The 22,670-nt window shown below is 39.0% G+C and overlaps 1 protein-coding gene across 2 annotated transcripts; it reads left to right on the top strand.

Annotated features, from left to right (window-relative positions):
* Positions 1–4,062: 4,062 nt before the first annotated feature.
* LOC128371917 (homeobox protein OTX1 B-like) lies at positions 4,063–8,056 on the top strand. Of its 2 annotated transcripts, XM_053332328.1 has the most exons (4): positions 4,063–4,159; positions 4,999–5,150; positions 7,256–7,431; positions 7,507–8,056. In XM_053332328.1, exons 1-4 carry the CDS (start codon positions 4,063–4,065, stop codon positions 8,054–8,056), a joined length of 975 nt encoding a protein of 324 aa, XP_053188303.1. The 2 variants fall into 2 exon arrangements, with proteins under 2 accessions (XP_053188303.1, XP_053188294.1); XM_053332319.1 differs by having other exon boundaries at positions 7,256–8,056.
* Positions 8,057–22,670: the final 14,614 nt, after the last annotated feature.

Raw genomic sequence — 22,670 nt, 5'->3', positions numbered from 1 at the left:
GAGGGGGAGGGGGGTGGGGGGGGGGGTGTAATGAAATGTTCAAAGGAGAGAAGTGTTCATGAAAATGTCAGAAATGAAAACAAGTAGTCTGTCTTTACTGGGAACCAAACATGCTTGAATGTGTCTGATGGTAATCTTAAATATAAATATAATTAATAAATAAAACTAAAAACATACACATAGGTCACCTTTAATATAAGTTATGTTTTAGATAAATGTTTTAAGCTAATTTATGATTTTATTGACGATGCAGTAAAATCCTTAAATGTTCATTTTATTGTATTTTTCTTGTTGAGTTGCAGCTTTAAAACATAGAAAGTCAAACTCCAGAAACACTTTGTAATAATAAGAAGTTTATTATCAGACCAACACCTGAAAATAAACTTCTAACTAGTGCTGCTGGAGTTTGACTTTTTATTCCTTCTCTGTGCAGCTTGGAGTTAAGGTGGATAATAAGGTGGATCAGGACAATGTGGGACACTTTTTGCAATTCTGACTTGTTTACCATATTTACATATGACTCCAGTAAATTATATCAACATTTAATATCATTATGAAATCTTCAAGATGTTTCTTTGTTAAATCAGAAGACAATTTTTAGATATTGTACTCAAAAGGAAATTGGCTCATAAATATAAATAAATATATATTAATGTTCCTTTAATGTTAATGTGCCAAATGGATTCAGAATTAGTAGAACACTAGTTTAGTTTTTGGGCCTTCAAATACTACAAAACATTCTGACATGTGAACTCATATTTGGTCATTTAATTTAGTAGGACTACTTTTTTTTTTTTTTCTTTGTCAGATGAGTAAAAAAAAAACTAGTAGCCTGTATATTGACAGTTATCTTTAAAATAACTGAATAAAAAAGAGATAAAAGCTCTGGAGCTTATTGTCCCACATTAGTCAATGTCCCATATAACTCTAACCCATCCTGTGTGTAGTCCAGTCTGAACCTCCATCTTGTTTCTAAAGCTTTAAAACGACTTTTAATAATCATTTAAATCCAAACACGCTTTAATTAGTGGTATAATTTTAATATTTCCATTGTAAAACGCGCGTGAACGCCAGGCCGAGTCCTCGCCAACTTTCCGACCCAAACTTTTCCCTCGCGTCACGTGACGAGCGTTCCATTCGAATTGGGCGGGCGTTTCGGCGGCAAACTGGCGTCCCGATTGGTCATCCGCGTCTTCTAGAACGCCGCAGAACAGTGTGATTGGTTGCGAGGGGCGACGACCCGCGTGTTCCATCGACTCATAGAGGCTCGAGCCGAGGACACGAGCATCAATCTTCCATCCGTCAACAGCGGCTGTGAGAGGACGAAACGTGCCGAAGAGACTCAAACTAAACACGCGTTTCTTTTTTTGAATGTTTCTGCGTGGAAATGTTCATGTAGTAGCCCGGGAACAGCTGTGAGTGCACGCGGAGCTGCTTGAATTTTACCTGCTGACAGAAAACTGAATCAACTTTTCCTCCATGTGGATATTTTTCAAACTCTGGATCTCTTTGCTTTGACATTTAATCGGGATTTTTTATTAAAGGAGCCTGAAGAAGGTGAGACTGCTGCCTGCTTTTACCTGTAGACTACAACACCAGCTTTAATACAGTAGTTTATTATTATTATATATAACCTAACTAAATTACTGCTGCACTGCATGAGTGGAGCTCAAATAGAAAGACAATTTAAAAAAGAAAATTGAAATGAAACTCAAACACACACAGTATCAGTTTGTGCTTGTATTACTAGTTTAAAGGTGGTTTTATTGCACATTGTAAGAATAAATAAATAATAATATTGCACTTCATGTTACTGTGGTAATAATTACTAATACAGATTGGTTGATATTTATGGATCAACATGTTATTTTTGAAGATTTCAAAACGATCTAGTTACGCTTTAAAAAAAAGAAAATGAAGGTAACATGTATAATGCATCTTAAACTTTAAAATATGTTTCTGTGTCTCAATACACGCAGAGAGAGAGTCAAATAACGAGTTATCACTTTTGTTAATTAAACCTATTAAACGCTCTTTCTTATATAAGATACATTTATATTATGTCTTTTTTAATGAAGTGGACTGAATGTTATCTCTTTGTAAAGGTGTATGTGGTGCTGAGCTCAGGTCAGCCTGCAGCCTTCTGTCCGGTGTGCTGATAAGAGTCACTCCGCTAATTGTCGTCCTGTAGATCTAATCTAAATAGTAATGGAGTTCATTTGCACACAGTTTTTGACGCATTTACATTGCGTGATTGGGCTCCTTCCTGCGGTTATGGAAATGCGGAGTGTTAACGCCTCAATACAGATCCATCAGGAGGCCCGCGGCTCCTTTTCAGACCTGCAGAAAGCTATTAGTCCTAAAAACATTAAAGCTTTTACCTGCAAAAAAAGATCCCAGTGGATTATGTAAATTCTTCTCTAAATACACCAACTTATACTAACAGTTCATAATTAAAGCTGCAGCTCATGTGATGTGATGTAAAATAAGAAGTAAAAAGCTGCTGGAGTTGTAAGTTACAGTTTATTAATACTGAGATCAAATACTTTCTATATTCTCTAAACATTAATCACTTTAAAAAAAGAATCATTTACGTCCTATTTGAATTCTTCTTTGGCTTTACGCAATTTAACATTTAGATTTATAACACAGCAGGTTTAATATGTGTTATTATTATCAACATAGCAGAGTGAAATTATATTATTGAGCTTAATGTTTAACAAGGTTTCTTCCCTAATATATAAAAAGCTTTGCAGACATAAAATACAAATATATAAGCTACTAATGAAGACTCAATAAGTTTATAGTTAAATACAGAGTATAAACACGCACATAGGAGAACACTAAGCATGAGAAATACTACGAGGTAAAAACTCATTCATGTCTTAATTCTTCATTTATTAAGTGTAATGAAATATTCCAGGTATATTTGGAGATTAGCACATTTGAGCAGAGATAAGTGGAGTTGATAAAAAGCTTCAGGTGAGTTAAAGTGCTGTGTCATTTTAAACGTGTGTCTCCACAGGTCCATTTAATTGTGAGCTATTGAATTAATTAAAAGCTAATGAAGATCTGTGATAAGAGGCCGGAAACGTCCCGGTGGATCCTGCAGTCTGCCGGGTTACTGACGGGGATTCATAGTAAAAAAGAACAAGTGTTTCTCTTTCTCTCTTTCTTTCTTTCTCTCTTTCTCTCTTTCTCTCTTTCTGTGGCTTTATTTCAACTTTTATAAAGTCCTTATCTACTGAGGCTGCCTCATAAACACCGTGTCACACTTAGTTCCACATTAAATAAACTGCTCTCTAAAGGTTTCACATCCTCCTGTTGAATTTCACCCGTGCACAAAATAGTCCTTGGAGTTATTTTGAGGCCTGCGGATGAATTTATGATTTTATGATTTTATGATGTGATGTGAGTCTGCAGGTCTGTTCAAACCCAAACTAAATACATCTCTAAATGTATCGTCTTTTCTTAAATGTATTAAATTCAACGTAGACTCTAAAGTTGTTTCATAAAATTACCCCCCCCCCCTCTCTTTCTCTCTTAGATTATTATAAGACCATTTACGTTACTTTAAATTGTAAAATCACAATTTCGTTGACTACAAAACACCAAAAAAAAAACCAACCATCTAAACGCGTTTATTTCTTCCACCGTATTAAAAGCAGGCAGATGCTAATGCTGCAGCTTTAAGCTAGTTTAAATATAAAGAGATCATAATACAAATATAAAGGTTCAAAGTTCAGTTGTTTTATACAACTAGTTTTAAAATGTGGATTTAATTAAAATGATATAAGAGTTATTTTTAGAGAGTGTGTGAAGGTTTACAGGAAGTTTGAAGAGTTGTTTTAGTGAGACACACACACACACACACACACACACACACACACACACACACACAGATATGAATTATTAGTCTTAACTGTGTATTTCTATTTTCTTGCCTGACTCTCTTCACTCACTGTTCCTTCATTCACCTGCAGGATCCGGATCATCTGAGTCCCGGGAGTCCCGCACCTTCCTGCCCGTCCAGACTGCGGTCTCCCTCTGCGAGCTTCTAGCATGATGTCTTATCTCAAACAGTCCCCGTACGGGATGAACGGACTGGGCCTGAGCGGGGCCGCCATGGACCTGCTGCACCCGTCTGTGGGCTACCCTGGTACGGCCTAGATCCTGCACCAACACACCATCACACCATCACACCAACACCCCCAACCAGCCCGGGAATAACCAGCTCAGGGTTATTCCTGGAAGTCTGCTGCCTTATTATTCATATCTTAGTGTTTTTATAATAAGATGATATCTGATGTTAAACTTAGATTTGGTGTCTGTGTTTAGAGACCTTACTGATGTTTGTCTTTCTGTGTGTGTCTTCCTGTCTTCCTGTCTTAATGTCTTTATGTCTTTATGTCTTAATGTCAGAGTGTTTGTGTGACATTTCTAAACGTGGATCACTCATCATGAGTTCACGCTTTAATGATCTTTAAGTGTTTACGTGACTTTTACACTTGCTTTTATAAGCGGGGAAAAACGTGGGTTCAGACTCTGGATCACTGCAGAGAAACTGTGTTTATGTTTATTTAAACTTTGATTTTTAAGCTTGTGTTTTTACTTTATTTGATGACAATAATTAAATGTTTTACTACAATATTTATTCAGTTAAATCAGAGTAACACGCTGCGTTAGAAATCGTCTACTTTTTTTGTTTTTTTATAAGCGCGATAAAAGTCTAAATAAGAGGAAACTTTTGGGTTTCTGTGTGGTTTGTAAAAACTGCAACAAACAATGAAACATTATAAGAAAATAAAACTAGGCCTATTTATTTTTTTAAACAGCTGATTTAATTTGCAGCGTTCACGCGCGTGAGCAGATGTTTCAATCCTGGTTTCTAGACTTTGAGCCGATATTAGAGTTGTGTTGAGGAGCTTTTAGCGGATTGAATTGATATTTATTTTCTTCTTCTTCTTCTTCTTCTTCTTCTTCTTCCTCTTCTTCCAGGCAACCCGCGGAAGCAGCGGCGGGAGCGGACCACCTTCACCCGGACTCAGCTGGACATCCTGGAGTCTCTGTTCGCTAAGACGCGCTACCCGGACATCTTCATGAGGGAAGAGGTGGCGCTGAAAATCAACCTGCCGGAGTCCAGAGTGCAGGTCAGTTCAGTCCCACATGATCTCCATGAGCCAGGACCCTTCAAATGGGCCACTTCTTACTTTAGTTAAGAGGGAAAGACGGAAAGTCGGACATTTATTTGCGCATTTTTAAACAACTCTTTTATGGATGGCTCAGTGCCGTTTTTTGTCTAAGTTTGATCCTGACTTTTCCTTAGCAAGTCATTCCAGTTGCTTTTAATATATTAAGCCTTTAAATGAGCAAATTTTCCTCATTTAAAAACAACACATTTGGATGTAAAAATGAGACGAGAAAAAAGTGAAAGAAATGTAGGAAATAGTTTGTAAGATCAGGCCTGAAGTTTCCTCTGAGCTGAGAGTTTAATGATCCATTGTAACATCCAATAATACACACACACGCACGCACACGTATTCAACGCCTCTGAGCTCAGGTTTAGTTTTTTAACTTTTTGGTGACACTCTTGTTTCCACCTCAGGCCTCTGCGTGATTAACTCAAACTCGTTCAGCTATTATTGATCAAGTAGAGACAAGTCTTTTAATGAAAGAGGAGAGTTGGTGGCGGGCTCTGGCAGAGTGAAGGACAGGCTTTTGATGCAGTGAGCCATCCTCAGAGAAAAAAGAAAGAAAGAAAGAAAGAAAGAAAAAAGGCAGTGAGAGCTTTCTGCATGCCGGGTTTAGCGGCCCTCTGCTGGGCTTCACGCTGCAGCAGCTCCGCTAAACGCTGCTCACATCACACACACACAGCTGTTACTATAGGAACGTGCTTTATTTTTATTATTAAGTATATTTCTATTTTTAAATGCTGCTACAACAAGCTCACTGCTAATAATAGTGCTAAAGTGAATATAATTATATCTATATATTCTCTCGTGGCCTTTTAAATGATATGTTTTATTTATGTTAAATGTCTAAAGTGTAAAAGTCTTATTTACTTTTTCAGCCTTGGTTTATTTTTTGGTAGTTTATTTAAATGTTTAGTTCAGTTTATTATCATGCAAACATCTTATAAAATATATATATAATATTAAGAACAACATCTAAAACTTTGTCAGGTGTAAAATGTAGTTTCATCGTCTTCAGGCACATTTTTATCAACATGGACCAAATAAATACATATTAGAAACTAAAAACAGAGGAACTGAGGCATAAAATATAAAATAAGATATTTAGAAGACAAGCAAAGCAGCGTATAAAAATATAGTAAATATGACATAAAGAAGTGTTTTTGTTCTTATAAGGTTTACTCCATATCTTCCCTTTGAGCTCCTGCTGCTTTTTCACTGATTTCTATTCATTAAGCTTGTAAATGATTTCATGATGTAATCCTTATTATGACTTAATGACGGAAAAGATAGTGAACAATTTGTGCCTCTTCACCTTTTAAACACTCTCAAAATCAATATATGTTAAACAGAACTTACTAAAAGAATTAAAGGGTCAGTTCACTCAAATCACAAACAGACGCATTTTTTCACTTTCTTCTAGAAGAATCTATCAGATGGTTTTAGGTTGATTTAGTTTCAATATCTGAGATTTCTGCCTTATTATTTAAAATGGCATTTAAATATTAAAACAGTATGTGGAAGTACTTTATAGTGAAGAGATAGTTCTCATGTTTATCAGAGAAAGTGGGAAAATGGTCCTTTTTTTTATGGTATAAATATCAGAAATAAAGATCCATATTTTAAGAGGTGATGCAGTAAAGTCAGATCAAAATATCTCAAAATCTAGACAAATAAAATAAAAATGATCCTGATGGAGAGATATCAGTAGAAATAGGGGAGAAAAATTATTTGGACTTTAAAGGGCCAGTTCACCTAAAATAATGTGAGAAGCTGTGTCCCAAAGAAACACACACATTTACATCCAGCTGTTTTATTTATTTATGTATTTTTGGCTCTTTAGTGATTCACAGTTTTTATCCAGAGAGTGAAACTGACTGCAGCTCAGTTCAGTACAGAGGTCAAAGGTCAGAGCAGCACAGTCAGGTCATGTGAGAGGGAAGTGTTGAGGAAACGTCAGACGCAGGTGTTCACTTCCTGCCAGCTCCGACAGGTTTGACTGTTGTTTTTTTTTTTCTGGACAACATGTGGCGCTGACCTTTGACCCTTTCCTGGCTCCTCAGGTCTGGTTTAAGAACCGGAGAGCAAAGTGTCGGCAGCAGCAGCAGAGCAGCAACAGCGCCAAGGTCAAACCAATGAAGAAGAAGTCGTCTCCGACCAGAGAGAGCACCGGGTCAGAGAGCAGCGGCCAGTTCACCCCTCCGGCCGTGTCCAGCTCCTCCTCCACCTCCTCCTCCTCATCCTCCTCCTCTTCCTCCTCCGTCTCCTCTGGACTGGGAGGACCCGGTCTGATCAGCACCTCTACCTCTGTCACCGCCCCGGTTTCGTCCATCTGGAGCCCGGCGCCCATCTCTCCGGCCCCAGCGCCGGCCTCTCTGCCGGACGCCGCCGCCCCCACCAGCGCCTCCTGCATGCAGCGCTCCGTGTCGTCCTCCACCAGCGGGGGAACGCCGTCCTACCCGGTGTCCTACAGCCAGACGGCGGCGGCGTACAGCCAGGGTTACCCAGGCTCGGCGTCCGGCTCTTACTTCAGCGGCGTGGACTGCGGCTCGTACCTGGCGCCCATGCACTCCCACCACCACCCGCACCACCCGCACCAGCTCAGCCCCATGACGGGCGGCTCCATGTCGGGACACCCGCACCACCATATCAGCCAGACGTCGGGGCACCACCACCATCACCACCATCCGTCACACCACCACCAGGCGTACAGCGCGCCGGGCCTCGCCTTCAACTCCACAGACTGTCTGGATTACAAAGAGCAGACGGCTGCAGCGTCGGCGGCGGCCTGGAAACTCAACTTCAACGCCGCCGACTGTTTGGACTACAAAGACCAGGCCTCATGGCGTTTCCAAGTGCTGTGACTTCCTGTGTGTCTCTCTTCCTCTCTGCTCCTCCTTTTCAAAGAAGTATTCCTCTTTTTTTTTTGTTGTTGGTGGTTTATAAGATCCTTTAAACTAATAGTAGAGACGTTTTTTAAATAAAAGTTTATTTGTGAACGAACTGAAACGATGCACAGATATCTGAAGCCCGAGCAGCCGGCCGGCCTCGGGTTCGGTTCTTCGACTCGTCCAGGATTATTTTTCTACTCCAGAACTCGAGAGAAAACGACCCATTTCCAACTTCTGAAGGCCTTTTAATAGTTAAATTTCAGTGGGAGCTGCGATGTGGTGCAGTCTGGGATCATCAGTGAGGATTAATTCTTCAAAGAACAAAAAAAAAAACAGAAACATGAAAGAAATCTAAAATTAGACTCTTGTGTGGGCTTTTCTAAAACTTCTCAAAAACATGATGCTGCTATGATTTTCAGGTTGCTGATGTTCATTTCTATCTGATTTCCACCTCCAATCTTATTGAGAACCTCCGTCGTCCAGGCCTGTGGGTGTTGTATTTTTGGAGATTGAATTGCAGCACTTGTTCATAAGGTGAAAGATTTTGCTATTTGTTCTTTGCAGATGAAAGAAAAGTTTAAAAAAATGTGAATTTAGACACGAAATGTCAGTATTCCATTGAAATTTTGAAAGATGTACATTCGTGTCTTTATAATAAAGTCTTGTTAAAACTTGAGCGAAGGACAGTTTGTTGTTTCTGCAGCGATGCATTCAGGTTCAGTAAGTCTCGTGGGACTCGGCAGCACTTCACTTCTAAAACACTTAAAAACCAATTAAGTCTGAACTGGTTGAACTGGTTTGGAAGTGTAAGCAATGCCATGATGATTAATGATTATTAGCAGCACGACCTCAGCTGAGGACATAGAAGAGTCGTGTTTTAATATATTTCCTAAAATGTTAAATTAAAAGGACTTTATTGCTGTTTGTTGTGTTGTGATCAAAGGTCGGCAGCTCGTTATGTTTTTATATGACGTTCATGTAACGAGCTGCACACACACAACACTCACTACACTGAGTCTGAGTACAGGTCACACTTATCAATGATGTTATTGGTTATATGGGAGATACAAATCCTCTTAGATCATTTAAGGTCAATACAGGAGGAATAAGAGCCAAGATCAGTCAATGCCATGAATAACAGGTCTGGTTAAAGTCTTCCATACACTAGTTTCCTCCTGACTTCCACCACAGGAACAGAAGCAGCAGCTGAGCTCATAAACTACATGCTTTTAAAATGTAACATATGCATTTTTGTGCACAGAATCAGTTAGGAGTTTCTTCATGGTGGGAAATAAACTAAAACATTAGAATGAAGTTAGACTGTATAATTACATCGTCTGTTACCACCTCCTCTTTCAACAGTGAGCCTTTTCTGACCCTTGCGTGATGTTCATGGTGACAAAACATTGCATCAGTGCATATCGCCTATATCCAAAATAAATATGTTTGCATGTATGAGACACAAGTAAATCTCTTCTGGCTCATTGTGCCTATAAATATTTAGTAATGACATTTCCTCATTTATTTTTGCTCCTTCATGTTTCTGAGTCTTTACAGACAGGAAATGAGGTGCAGATACAGATAGATGATTGTGTGTAAAGTGACTATAACCAAAATGTTTCAGTGATTTATCATTTATCACTAAGACATGGATCAATAATGAGACATCTTCATTGTATCCTTCAATCAAATAGTCATTTCCCAAATCAAATGTCTTCCAGCTCATCTTTCTTCTCTTGTATGGCACACAGGACTCATGACCTCCTGGCTCTGAGCTGCAGTTCTGAACCCTAAAAGACAGCAATGATATGTGATTAGTAACGTAGATTAATACATGACTGTCAGTTAGCAGCGTGACTCCGAGGATGTCAGTCAGTCAGTCGGTCTATCACTGAAATATCTCAACATCTATTTAGAGACGGTGAATCCTTCTGACTTCCACTTCCTCTTAACTTTGGTTTTGAGTAAATCACCTTGACAACCATTGGATGGATTGCTGGGAAATCTGTCTCACACATTCATGTCGCTGTCCTGCTTGTATTCTCCAGACTGTAGTGCTGGTTAGGACATGTAGTCATGGTAACACTAAAGACGGTGAAGATTATACCAGGTAAACATCAGCGTTGGTATAGTGAGTATATTACAGCCTCACAGAGCTGCTAACATGCTGTAGACTCTTTGGGCCTTTTCACACTTTTAGTTTTTTCCTATCTTGTGAGTCTTAACTTGGTCTTTGAAGGAAAATGCATACACACAGTTCTGTCCTCTCATTGGTCAGATGTGTCTGAGGCTTAAAATGAAGAAGCTCCTCTTCACCCCAAAAATCAACAAGGTTGTTAGCCTTTTGCAGCTTTGTAGTCAGTCAGATGGAAGGCGTAGCACATTATTACACAGTATTAGTTTGGGACCGGACTGAGACCACATCCTCTAGATCAGTGGTCTCCAACCCTGCTCCAGGAGAGCTGCTGCCCTGCATGTTGTAGGTATCTCCCCACTCTAACACACCTCACTCTAATTATTAACTCATTAACAAGCAGCTGAAGCTTATCAACAGGCTTGATGACAAGGTGATAATTACAGTCAGGTGTGTTAGAGTGGGGAGGTTCCTAAAACATGCGGGGCAGCAGCTCTCCAGGAGCTCTAACGGGTCTGAGTATGATTGGTGCATTCAGCAGTAAGGAGGGAACCAACCAGTCGCTGTAGACCCTTCTGGAAAATCCTGCTTGACCTGCTGACTAGTTTGACCAGTTTGAGCTAGCTGGCCTAGCAGCTGCTAAAATATAGCTCAAACCAGCTTAAACCAGCTACTAGCTCAGAATCTGTAGCTGGTGTAAGCTGGGTTTTTGACAGCTCGTACTCCAGCTACCAGCACTGAGATGGTAGCTGGTTTATTGACTGTCAAAAACCCAGCTTAAACCAGCCACACAACACTGGTTTACCAGCTCATCACCAGCTAATGACCAGTTAAGGTTTGAAGCTGGTTCTAGATGAATTCTACAACAGTGGAGTCCCATTTGAACTCACCTTTAGTCCTTGTTTGTGTTCAGAGACGTTTCATTGACAGCAACGCTCTCTGTTTCAGGAAGGATCAGTTCACATTCACACATTTATGATACATTTACACAATTTCTGGTTTTATTCGGTTCAGTGTTGTGATTGAAGACAAATGATGCAGTATGTGGGCCGTCTCACGATGTACCAACAAAACTAGTGTGTCAAAACAGTTTTTTTTCTTATATTTTCAGATTCTGACATCTTCTTTGACATGATCTAAAACCAACAGGAGCTCAGTCATGTAAATATGCAGAAGAGAGGAAGAGGAATTAAAGTAAACCTGTAATCATTTGACACCTTCAGGTCAGAAACGATACCAGATGAATCACTCTCTTATGGGTGCAGCATCTCGTCTCCACGGTGACCACGATTGGTTCCACCTTCACTTTCATTCATAAAACTCAGATTACACTCAAACTGACTGTCAAGTGGAAGAGTGTGTTGGTGTGTGGCACCTTGCCGATCATCTCTGTCATAGCACACTGAGCTGTGATTGATTGTAGTCGGTCACGTCTCTCAGCCGAGTCACAGTAAAAAAAATGTACAACTCTATGATCAGCTAATCTGACACAAAATTAGTCTAATCTCAGCATTACACACATCCTGACTTCACACCTGGAAGCAGCTCAGTACAACCAGCTTTCTAAAGGGCACCGTACCTTCAGCAGCGGTAAGGAGGGAGATGATCTGCTGTTTCATATCTATCCTGCAGGGCTGCAAATAGAAACACCTTCTGACCACAACCTGCTCTAACAGTCAGGCCCTGATGATGGCGTCAAATCACAGCAGTGACCAAGAAAAAGACAAGCTTATTATTTTAATGTAGCGACAGAAAAACAAGGCTGATCGACCGTTGAATTAAGTAAAAATGTCAAAAAATAAACCTTTGTTTTTTATCTGGCTGCCCATCAGCTTCCATCATGTATAAATAATTCTACATATGTAAAGGTAGAAATCCAGTGTAAATGTTATCTCTGTTCCCCACAGGAATATCCAAACAGCATGTCAATAATCAGACCCCCGTCCCCTCCTCCTCATCCTCCTCCTCTTCCTCATCCCCCCAACCCCCCGTGGTGGCTGTGGACTCACAGCCAGGCAGGTTAGCAAACATGTACACTGGCATCCCCGCTGTTTGTTTGGCCGTGTCGACAGTAATGTACAACTCATTTGATCCAAGGAAAAAAGGGACGAATCACGATTTTAATTAACAAGCCGTCCCCGTTTCCTCGCAGCGTCCCTTCGGCAGCTGGACAAATAACTTTTTGGTAAACATGGCGTTGGGCGGCCGCGTGTTTGCCCGCTCTGCGTCCTGCTGCGTGCACCGCTGCCTTCTGCAAACACCAGCCGGGATTTACCACATTAGGACAAACTAATCTTTGGGCCATGTTCAAGCAATCTCCGCTGCTTATTTTAGAGGAAGGCCGTCCCGCTCTGAACAGCTGTTCTTGGATGTCTTATTATCCCACCAGCGTTTCCCAGAGGGCCTGACCTTTTATTCTCGCCTTTGCGGTGACAAAGTGACTCAGCTTTTTTCAGTCCTCAGTCTTCCTGGAGGCCACTTTGACTTGTCAGGAGATCACACTCACTTTACCTGATGTGACCGCGCTTCAGAGGACAAAGCGTCCTCTCGAGCGCCCCTGAAGACGCAGCACTGAGGCCTCTGCTGCCCTCCGAATAAATGACTCACAGATGATGTGAACAAAGCAGCTTCCTGCTGACCGAGCCGAACCGTGACGGGAGACGGGAAGTTTGGGTGGTCATAGACTTCTCATGAATGCTTTAAGACAAAAGTTTCTTGTTGTTCCTGTAAAGACATAAAACATTGTTTGAACTGTAGATATCCAGGTCAGGTCGGTTTGAGGGTGAGAGATGCTTTAAAAGAGGAAGAAAAGAAGGATCAAAATAGATGCAGCAGAACCAGAGGTATCATCTTTAATTTCCCACAGTGCAACCAAACTTCATTCATTATACAGAACTGAGTGTGTTTTACAGTGTTCATGTCATATGGGAAGAGTGGGAGCATTTATGACATCAGACAGCACATAAAAGGTTGTGTGATAACAGAGTCGGCAGTGAGAACACAATGAGCAAAGTTGCAAAAACATTGATACTGAAAATGAGTGAAATCTTCAGTGACAGCATAGATTTTCTTTTTTTTTAAAATATCCCATCTTGCCGTTTATTATCTCCTCGTGGTGAAGACAACACTGACACATTGCCCTGATCACATTTTGTGGTTTGAATTAAGTGTGTAGGCGTTTTTTCGCTGCTTTCTTATAAGCCTCACACCTACATCATGTGTGTATAAATATGATGAGTTCAGGGAAAGGTCGTGATTTAATTTTTTAATACAGGAAATTAATCTGCATTGACTTGAAGTACGAGACACAACACGTTCATTAGCATTAACCAAAGTGTATTTATTATCTAAACTTAAAAAAACAGGATGTGAACCCAGTAGTAGTATATGAATGTCATTTCTATGAGATAAGACAGATCTGTTCCTCAAACTGTTCCCAAACATATCCCGCAGAAAGAGGGAATTAGGGAATATAGTTGACATGAAGAGGTGTACTTGGTAGTTGGTACGTGTTATAGTAACTTCCACATGATTGCTATCTTCCCATAGTGCATCCTGGTGCCTTCTCTTCACCAGGTATGTGAACCTAGTAGTAGTATATAAATGTAATTTCTATGAGATGAGACAGATCTGTTCCTCAAACTGTTGCCAAGCAGTGTGGCATTATCCTGCAGAAAGTATGAGGGAATATAGTTGACATGAAGGGGTTAGTAGTACTTGGTAGGTGGTACGTGTTATAGTAACTTCCACAGGAATCTTAAACGACACACGCATCGTTCATGACGTGAAAGAAAGCATGATTCAGGAGACCATTGCTCCATTGTCCAGGTCTGTCTCTAATGGGCCTGTTGGAGGGGTTTTCGGGCGGTGGACATTGATCATTATGGACGCTCTGACTGGTTTGCAGCTACAGAGCCTGATACGATGCTCTGTGTGTTCAGACACCTGTCAGTCATAGCCAGAGTTAACTTTTTCAGCAGTGTTTGAAACAGTAGTTCTTTTGTGGGATCGGACCAGACAGGTTAGTCTTCGCTCCATCAGTGAGTCTTAGACGTCCATGACCTTGTTGCCGGTTGTTCTGCCTTGGACCACTTTGGGTAGGACCACTGCATACTGGGAAGACTCCACAAGACCTTTAGAGATGCTACAACCCAGTCGTCAGAGCATCATCATCAACATCTGTTTAATATATCTCACCCCATGTCAGGTTATTCACTTCACCTGTCAGTGCTTTTTAATGTTGTAACAGTCTGAACCTCTGACAGCAGAGCACCGTACAGATTACATCAAACTTCAGTGTTTTAACCAAAATAAACGCACTGACGTTAGCTTTAAATTAAAGCTAGAGCACGATATGGTACTTTTGTATCCCCCCTCTGGCAGTGACGGTAAATTGGAGGTGCTCGGTTCTAATTGGTTGACACAGTTGTGCACCACTGGCTGTAAAGCTACTTTTGCGAATGTAAAACAGTGGATAAATTGTTTTGGCTCGTTTCACTTACAAAATTTGATCCATTCGGTCCAATAATGTATTGGAAGGCTGGTTTCGTAAATTAAATTAAAAACTACAATTAAAAACTACAAAAACAGTAAAATAAAGAGAGATTTATTGGGTGGTGATAGGTTTAATCAGCATTGTGTGAGCTTGTTTGTCAAGAGCTTCAATGTAACAGACGTTCAGTTATAAGTAAAAGTTCTGCACTTCAGGTTTAAACAGCTCTTGTCTTATTTTATTTATTATTTTATTTAGGATTTATTTGACAGGGACATCACACATAGTTCTCACCACATAGTAAATGTGTCAGAGTTATCCAAGAAGCTAGCTTTTATCTGTAGTCATCAGGAAGAGCAATAAGGTAGCCAAGCACAATAAAAAAGAAGAGACGAGAGAAGAAAAAAATAAAATAAACATTACATTATTAGCTTTAACTCTTCTCTGGAGTCAGTTTGATTGACAGCAAAAAAAATCCTCTGAGCATGATTCACACTGTTCAGCAGACAGATTACCATAATGTGAGTATCTCTAAATTAAAGATAATTAATTTAACTCCTGTGTTTTCCTCTCTTACATTAAGCAACAGCATCTTCATCATAAAACTGAAATAATTATGTTTTTTGCATTTGTCCTCATCTTCCTCACCACTGTGTGTCAAGCAGCTCAGCAGTGATGCATCAGGAGAAGTTAAAAGGAAAAAAAAACAAATAGGCTGGAGAAGTGGGTAAAAAGCCAAATGATGAGTTGTGATTTTGAACGCACCGGCATCTCTGTGTGTATAGTTTCATATGGAAATCCCTTTAGCACGGCGGGTAAATAGATTACGATACAGTGAGGGATTAGGGATTGCCTCGCCGCTGGCCCACTAATCCAAAGCACAGACTGTCAACAGCCCTGACATGTCCGGGACTCCTTCTGCACAAAATGGCTCCTCGGCTGTTTAAGAAGCCAAACTAAAGACACACACACACACACACACACACACACACACACACACACACACACACACACACACCACCACCACCAACATGAATATTCCTATCAGGGCTGTCAGCGACGGGAAAGACAATCACGTTCGTCTTCAAAGGGAAAAGATTAGATAGCTGCACGAGACAAAATGAAACTCTTTGAAGTGCGTTCGGGTTCAAGTTGCTGAAAGTTTTTTTGGGGGGATAAAAGTTTTGTTTGTGTTTTTGGAAAAACTTCAGTTAACAAAGCTTGACAAAGTCCGAGTAGGTTTGAGGGCATATTAATGCCAAATTTCAGCTTTCAGTTGCTCTTCTGGTATCTTTTTGTTTTTTCGACTTTTGTGAAAATTGACACCATTACCGATATTTCTACTCATAATCTGCCAATAGCTAACACACAGTACTCATATTAGTCCACTAACTGGACTTAACACTGACTGAACTCTTTTTTACATTGCTGTGTCCTGTCTGGATCTGACATCGTCTTGATTGTGTATTGTATCGTACTGTGTGTGTTTTATTTGTATCTTATCTATTTATTTGCTGTCTCTTCGACTTGTATTCTTTTTTATATTTATTTCACTCATTAGGGACTACGGATGCAAATTAGCAATTTTGCTATAATCCAGCATATTTACAGAGATGTCTAATATCGATGTTCATTAATATGCACTACTGTCCCTATCCAAAAATAAACTATTACTATTATTTTTTAGGATGTTTAGACCAAAAATGTCATAGAAAAGCTTCTAAAGCTCTGAGCAGTGGTGAAAGAGGGAATAACAACTTTAAATGAAGGAAAAGCAGCAATAAAACAATACAAAAATAACATTTAAAATCTTATTATCATTATTATTCAATTTTCAGTACAAATAAAAACAAACAGACATATGAACCCATACAGTTATAGAATACCACAACGCCCATACATAAAAAAGGGGGAGATTGGACGATAGAGATTCAGGGAACCCAGACTTAATGCTTAATGTTTGGATATAACATTTAAAAATAGGAGAGGAAAGGCTTCCTGCACTGATCCCCTAGTGGAGTATTTAAGTTTTTCTAGTTTTAGATGATCCATAAATCTTTCCACCCGCTTACTGTGCGATGTTGGTTTGGTACATTTCCAGTGAATCAACAATAACCATCAGGCCAATAATGACAGAAAGACTAAAGCTACACATTACAAGTAAAGGTGTGTTTTTGCCAAGATGTCCTCCATATTAAACAAGGAAATATGTGGTTTGATCATGTGACTCCAGAACGACCAACAGGAGCATTGTCTAATTTGGCGCCAATATCGGCAACAACCAGCAGGACATCATTTATCTATTTATTTATTTACACATCACTGACATTTGATTGGAGGCTCCACGAATTTTAAATGACGTTGGATTTTTATTGACACTCTCAGAGGTGTTGGCGACTTTGAAAACTCACGTAGCCAAACTCAGACCTGTGTTTAAACTGAGCAAATGACCAACTGATATTTAACTCAACCAGACTCACTTAAATCTCAGAAGCTAGAATCGTCCTTGTCCTTTATTGGAACAGACTTGGCAAAAATGGAATATAATAATCATGAGAATGGTTTAATTAATGTAAAATCACCTAAAAGTAAGAATAATTATGTTTTCATCTATGGAAGTGAGCCGCCATGTTTCTACAGTAGCCCAGAACGGACAAAACCAAAGGGGAGGGCGAGGTGTATTCACTCACATACTGGTCATTTAAAGGCTGAGATCAATGAGATCAGAAAAATATCCATCTGAACAGAAATGCAATTTTGAAAGAAACTGACATTGGGAGGTTTCCATCCAATTTAATTCAGACATTACTTCTTACTTATTACTGTGTTCATATCTGATCATTAATCCTTCTATTAACCAATAATTCAATCTTTCTGTGACTCATATTATAATCATAAAGCATGTACTCATCCTATTAGAGACTAACACCATTGACCATCTCATATCACATGCTAATAATAGATCAATGGACCAGTTTCCTGCTGTTTCCTGTCTCTGTGCTGTTTTAAAGTAAACTGCCCTCGGGGTAACAATCAGTGTTTAGTACCACGTGAACACAGATGCCTGAGCTCTCCGCTGCATTGCGAACCATAAATCAAACCCTGCAGAACTGGAGTGCATCTTGTTTTCAGCTTCCAACGTTTGATGTATTTGCTTTCCAAGTGCCTCTCGCTCCTCTGAGGCCGTGGCCCGGCTGAAGCGGAGGGCCTCTCCTTGAAACAAACGGCGATAGGGAATCTCTTTGTCGTGGGCCGCGCCTAAGCCTAATCTAATGATTCAGATGACTGGGGGCCGTACTTAGCCGGATAGCCACTGGCTCGCTTCAAACAAGCCGCTACGGGTGGAAGTTTCCCAAGGATTAACACTTAAAGAAGCAGCAGAGGGAAGGAAGAAAAAAAAAGAGAAAGAAAGAAAAAAGAGAGTGGTGCCTTCCAGGGAATCCCCATTAAGTCGAGTCTTGGAGTGCCAGCGAGGAATGTGAGTGGCGGTTTGTTTCTGCTCAGCTGTGATCCAGGTCTATTTCAGCGCTGATGGAAAAACTGGACTCGTACGTTTGATCTTTGACTTCCTACAAAACAAAAGAAACATGGTGGCATGATTTAATTTCCTCTCTTGTAACAAACTATTTAAATCTGGCGAATCTATGGCGAACACAAAAAAGGAAGTAAAACTCTAAAATTAAGACTATGACTGTAATAACTCAGTTTTAAGGTTGTACTCTGCTCAGAATTGACATATTTTGGTTAGTAAAAGACAAACCCCTATATTAATACAAAAACAGACAGTTGATGGCAAAGTCTGTGATTGCATAATACTTTGTTGATTTGGAGAAGCTCCAAACTGAGATATAAGACAGCTGTGTGAGGATTTATAAGTAGCTAAGTGTCTAATGGGAAGCAGAACCTGTTTCCATTTAAAATGTGTTAACCCTAACCGTAACCCATGGCAACCTCCCTTAAATTCACAATATTTCCCAAAAGAGAAGCTCTAGAAAAGGTAGGGTCCATACAAAATCCAGACAAGAGCATCTGCCAAACCTTGATTCTCACTTTCTATAATATGTAGGCAAACTCCTTGAGCTGATTATTAAATACTTACACCTGAATTAACTGATGATTTTTGTCAATTCATTTTCAGCAGAAACAAGTAGTAGACACAACACTGACATATCATCATCTTTAAAGTTGATATATTGAATTTATTATCAATCAGTTGTTTAGTTTCACATCCAGCAGTTACTGATCAACATTATCATTCATTTGGTTTCATGTTTCTGTCAAACTGCTCCGAGCATTGTGTTGTATTTTACACTTCATGATTTTTGTACTGTTTGGTACATTATGTGAGATGTCCCCTGTGCGTTTGGTCGGTCCATGTCATTTAAAAACTCTAAAGACCGACCACATGAAAAACAAAACCACGTTAAGCGGCTCATACGTTGTCCACAAAACGGGCAAAACATCACTCGATCGCTGTCCATCTTGGCTCACCATGACGACCGACGACAACAATAGCTCGTATTGGCTGCTCCCCGTTATCACTTCCAGTTCAATCCCAGAGTTGGTACATTCCCTTTCTGGTTGATGGTTGATATTTGTACATTTGTTTTGGGACTTGTAAGTAGTAAGTAAGTGTTTCCCATGTTGTAATCTTGGTTTGCACCTCCTGGCCACCGTAGGATTCACCATCACATTATTCCAACAGTGGCTGTAACACGCTAACAAAAGTATTAAAGGAGACTTCAAGCTAGCAAACATGGGTGTAAACAATACATGATTTAAAATATTTAAATAATAGGTTTTACAAATATGTTATGAGGGAGGGAAACATTTTGGTGAGGCCTGAAGGAGACAGACGGGATTGTTATTCTGGTGAGAAACTCTGAATGTACATAAACATGAGTGAAACCTCTTTAGGGCGTCTTTAACTTGTTGGTTTAACAGTCGACTTTCTCACAGAATAAAAACTGTTACACAAACAAACCTCTGACTGTGAGAAGGTTTCCTAGTATTGATTTTTATTATCAGTATTTACACCATTCAAGGTTCATTTGAAACTGAAACGTAAACTCAGAACTATTACGAAATGTTTTACGCTTTTCATCAACGAATAAGAATCGAATGATAACGTGATGCAGCTTCGGATTAGTAATCAGTCTCCTCCAGCAGCCAATCAGATCTCTCTGTCAGTAAAGTTATCAGATGTTAGATTTAAGATTTATTTCTTTAGCCTGACTTTTGATTAAGAATGATTCATTAACATTACCTACTTTTAATTTATTCACTTATTTTATTGTACTCATAATGTAAAACGTTAACGTATTAATCACGATATAATTAGCGTCCAAAGTTAACGTTTTTTTTGGGTTTTTTTGCCTGTGTCAGTAATGTTGTCTGACGTTATCTGGTCTTTTATTAACAGTGATTTACTGGAGGAGATTACTTTATTTTATTCATTTATTTTCCCTTATTGGTTTTAATTGTCTTTTACATCTATTATATCAAGTTTTAATCTAGTTTTTATTTCACTTTTTTTAAAATCATTTTTAAAGTTTTTTGTGACCAATTTCTATTTCAGTTTTCAAGTAGATGCAACAACACATGGTAATTAGACAATGTACATAAATAATACACTCAATGATACATAAATGTACATGTGACTTTCATGTTTTATACATTGTATTCAGTCATTTTCCACCTGACCTTTAACCCTGTAAGAAAAACCTTTGACACAACCCTTCCATCTCTCCAATGACTTCTTCTTACTAATGTATTTAACTCTTACAGTCTTCATAGTCATGCCTATTGATTCAGAAATGAGCTAAGTATATATTATTACAGCTTTTTAAAGTATGTTATTTTATATAATTGCGTTATTATTTTTTCTCGTTAGTCTCAAATTGCTTTTCTGTCAACATTTGTTCTCTTTCATTATTGGCTTGTCAGTCATCTATGAAACACTTTGAATTGTACTAACTTGAATGAAAAGTGCCATACAAGTAAAGTTTGACTGGTTGATACCATTCACAAACATCAAATGACTAAAATTTGACTAAAGTGAATCTACATTTTTGTGGAAAGACTAAAACTAAATCCGAATCTAGTGCCACAATCAATAAATGAATATTATTACAGCTTTTTAAAGTATTTTTTTTAATCTAATTGCGTTATTACTTTTTTCCATTAGTCTCAAATTGTTTTTCTGTCAACATTTGTTCTCTCTCATTATTGGCTTGTCAGTCATCTATAAAGTAAAGTTTGATTGGTTGATACCATTCACAAACATCAAATAACTCAAATTTGACTAAAGCGAATCTACATTTTTGGCAAAAGACTAAAACTAAATCACCTCACATCTTTACATTTTCAGTCCTGACGTCACCTTTTAAATGACATCATCCTAAAACAACAACAGCATCCAGATTGAAAGACTTCCTGGTCGCCAACGTCCACATCGTTATTCGATCACTTTGAAGGCGTGCTTTGCTAATTGAGCTTCACTCACAGAGGGTCTTCAGTATTTGTTTTGGGGTCGACTTGATTCCTTCAGTAACGAGTCGGAGCTTGTGTTCGGCCGTCTGATGAGCCCTTCGGTGCTGCTGTCACCGCTTTGACTGACAGTCCGCCGCAACACAAGCAACCCGGGATTAAAGCCGTCCAAGCGTAAACAAACGCTGACGTTTTAAAGAGCAGGTAGAGGAACTTCTAACCGCTTTCAGACTGCAGGGAAGTTTTTTAGGTCAGAAAAACAGCTGAACTCACGTTAAACCTCAAAGAGAAGCTTTAACGGACAGACAGAGGTCACATCTATAATATCTGACAATCAACAGCTCCAGTCCTGTGTGTGGTGACTGCTGGGAAGTGGAACAAATACAACAGATTCAGGAAAGATGCACTAATCAGTATATCACCATGATCAACCCTAACACTAACTCCCATATAAGAACAAGAATAGCCGATAAAGGTCCATGATTCCCTCTTTTTATTAACCTGCAACCAGTGGTGGAAAGTAACCAAGTTCTTAACTACAGTTTTGAGGGACTTTTACTTTCTTGAGTATTTCCATTTGAAGCTACTTTATACTCCACTACACTTATTTGACAGTTTTAGTTACTTTTCATATGAAGATTTTATCCTCCTGTGGTCAATTTAGACCCAGGAGGACAACAGACGTTAACACATTGACCATAATTTGCTGAAAATATGTGTAGTACCTGTTGTAAAAAGTTGGAATGAATTTTGACCCAAGAGGACAAAAGTTTAACGGGTCCATGGGAAGACAACAATTAGAGTTGTTCTTTTTATTTTTAATTGTTATGGACTTTGTGTGAAAGGTGCTATATACATAAAACATTAATAAGATGCAGTACTATTATAAATAAGCTACCAAAAGTATCTAAAATTGATCCACACTGATGAACTCTACTCTTAAAGCTCTTACATGTATTTGTTAGAAATAAAGACAAACAATATAATATACTATAATAATATAACACACTAAAAGAAGCCAGTCTACAAGATGAATACTTTTAGTTTTGATACCTCGAATACATTTTGCTGATAATACTTCTCTACTTTTACTTGTACTGGAGTATTTTTTGACTACAGTATTTCTACTTTTACTTAAGTAAAGGATCTGAATACTTCTTCCACCACTGCCCCCAATGGACATTAATGGTTATATAATCAGAAACGGTTGGTACTCTCAGGCAAAGGTCATGAAATACAGTTTTCCTGTGTCCAAATTTTGTTACTATACTTCCACCACAGAGAAACAGGAAACACTAAGAGGAGATATGATGCTAAAAAGACTGTAAATGTGTTAGATATCACTTGATATGACAACGAACTAGGAAACTGATTGTATTTTTGCAGGAATGATGATATTAGGAGCACACTTTCAGTTTGTAGGTCGTTACTGGCACAGTGAAGAAGGAAGGATGGATAGATGGATAGATGGA

Source organism: Scomber japonicus, chromosome 2, assembly GCF_027409825.1.
Source record: "Scomber japonicus isolate fScoJap1 chromosome 2, fScoJap1.pri, whole genome shotgun sequence".
In the NCBI taxonomy this organism is placed as follows: Eukaryota; Metazoa; Chordata; class Actinopteri; order Scombriformes; family Scombridae; genus Scomber; species Scomber japonicus.
The sequence above is the reverse complement of the archived record's forward strand: the minus strand, read 5'-3'. Positions and strand labels throughout refer to the sequence as shown.

Excerpts from the sequence above, each read along its gene's own strand:
- LOC128371917 (XM_053332319.1), top strand. The coding sequence starts at position 4,063 with ATGATGTCTTATCTCAAACAGTCCCCGTACGGGATGAACGGACTGGGC. Across the intron at positions 4,160-4,998 it reads CCCGTCTGTGGGCTACCCTG|GCAACCCGCGGAAGCAGCGG; the intron begins GTACGGCCTAGA and ends CTCTTCTTCCAG. Across the intron at positions 5,151-7,255 it reads TGCCGGAGTCCAGAGTGCAG|GTCTGGTTTAAGAACCGGAG; the intron begins GTCAGTTCAGTC and ends CTGGCTCCTCAG.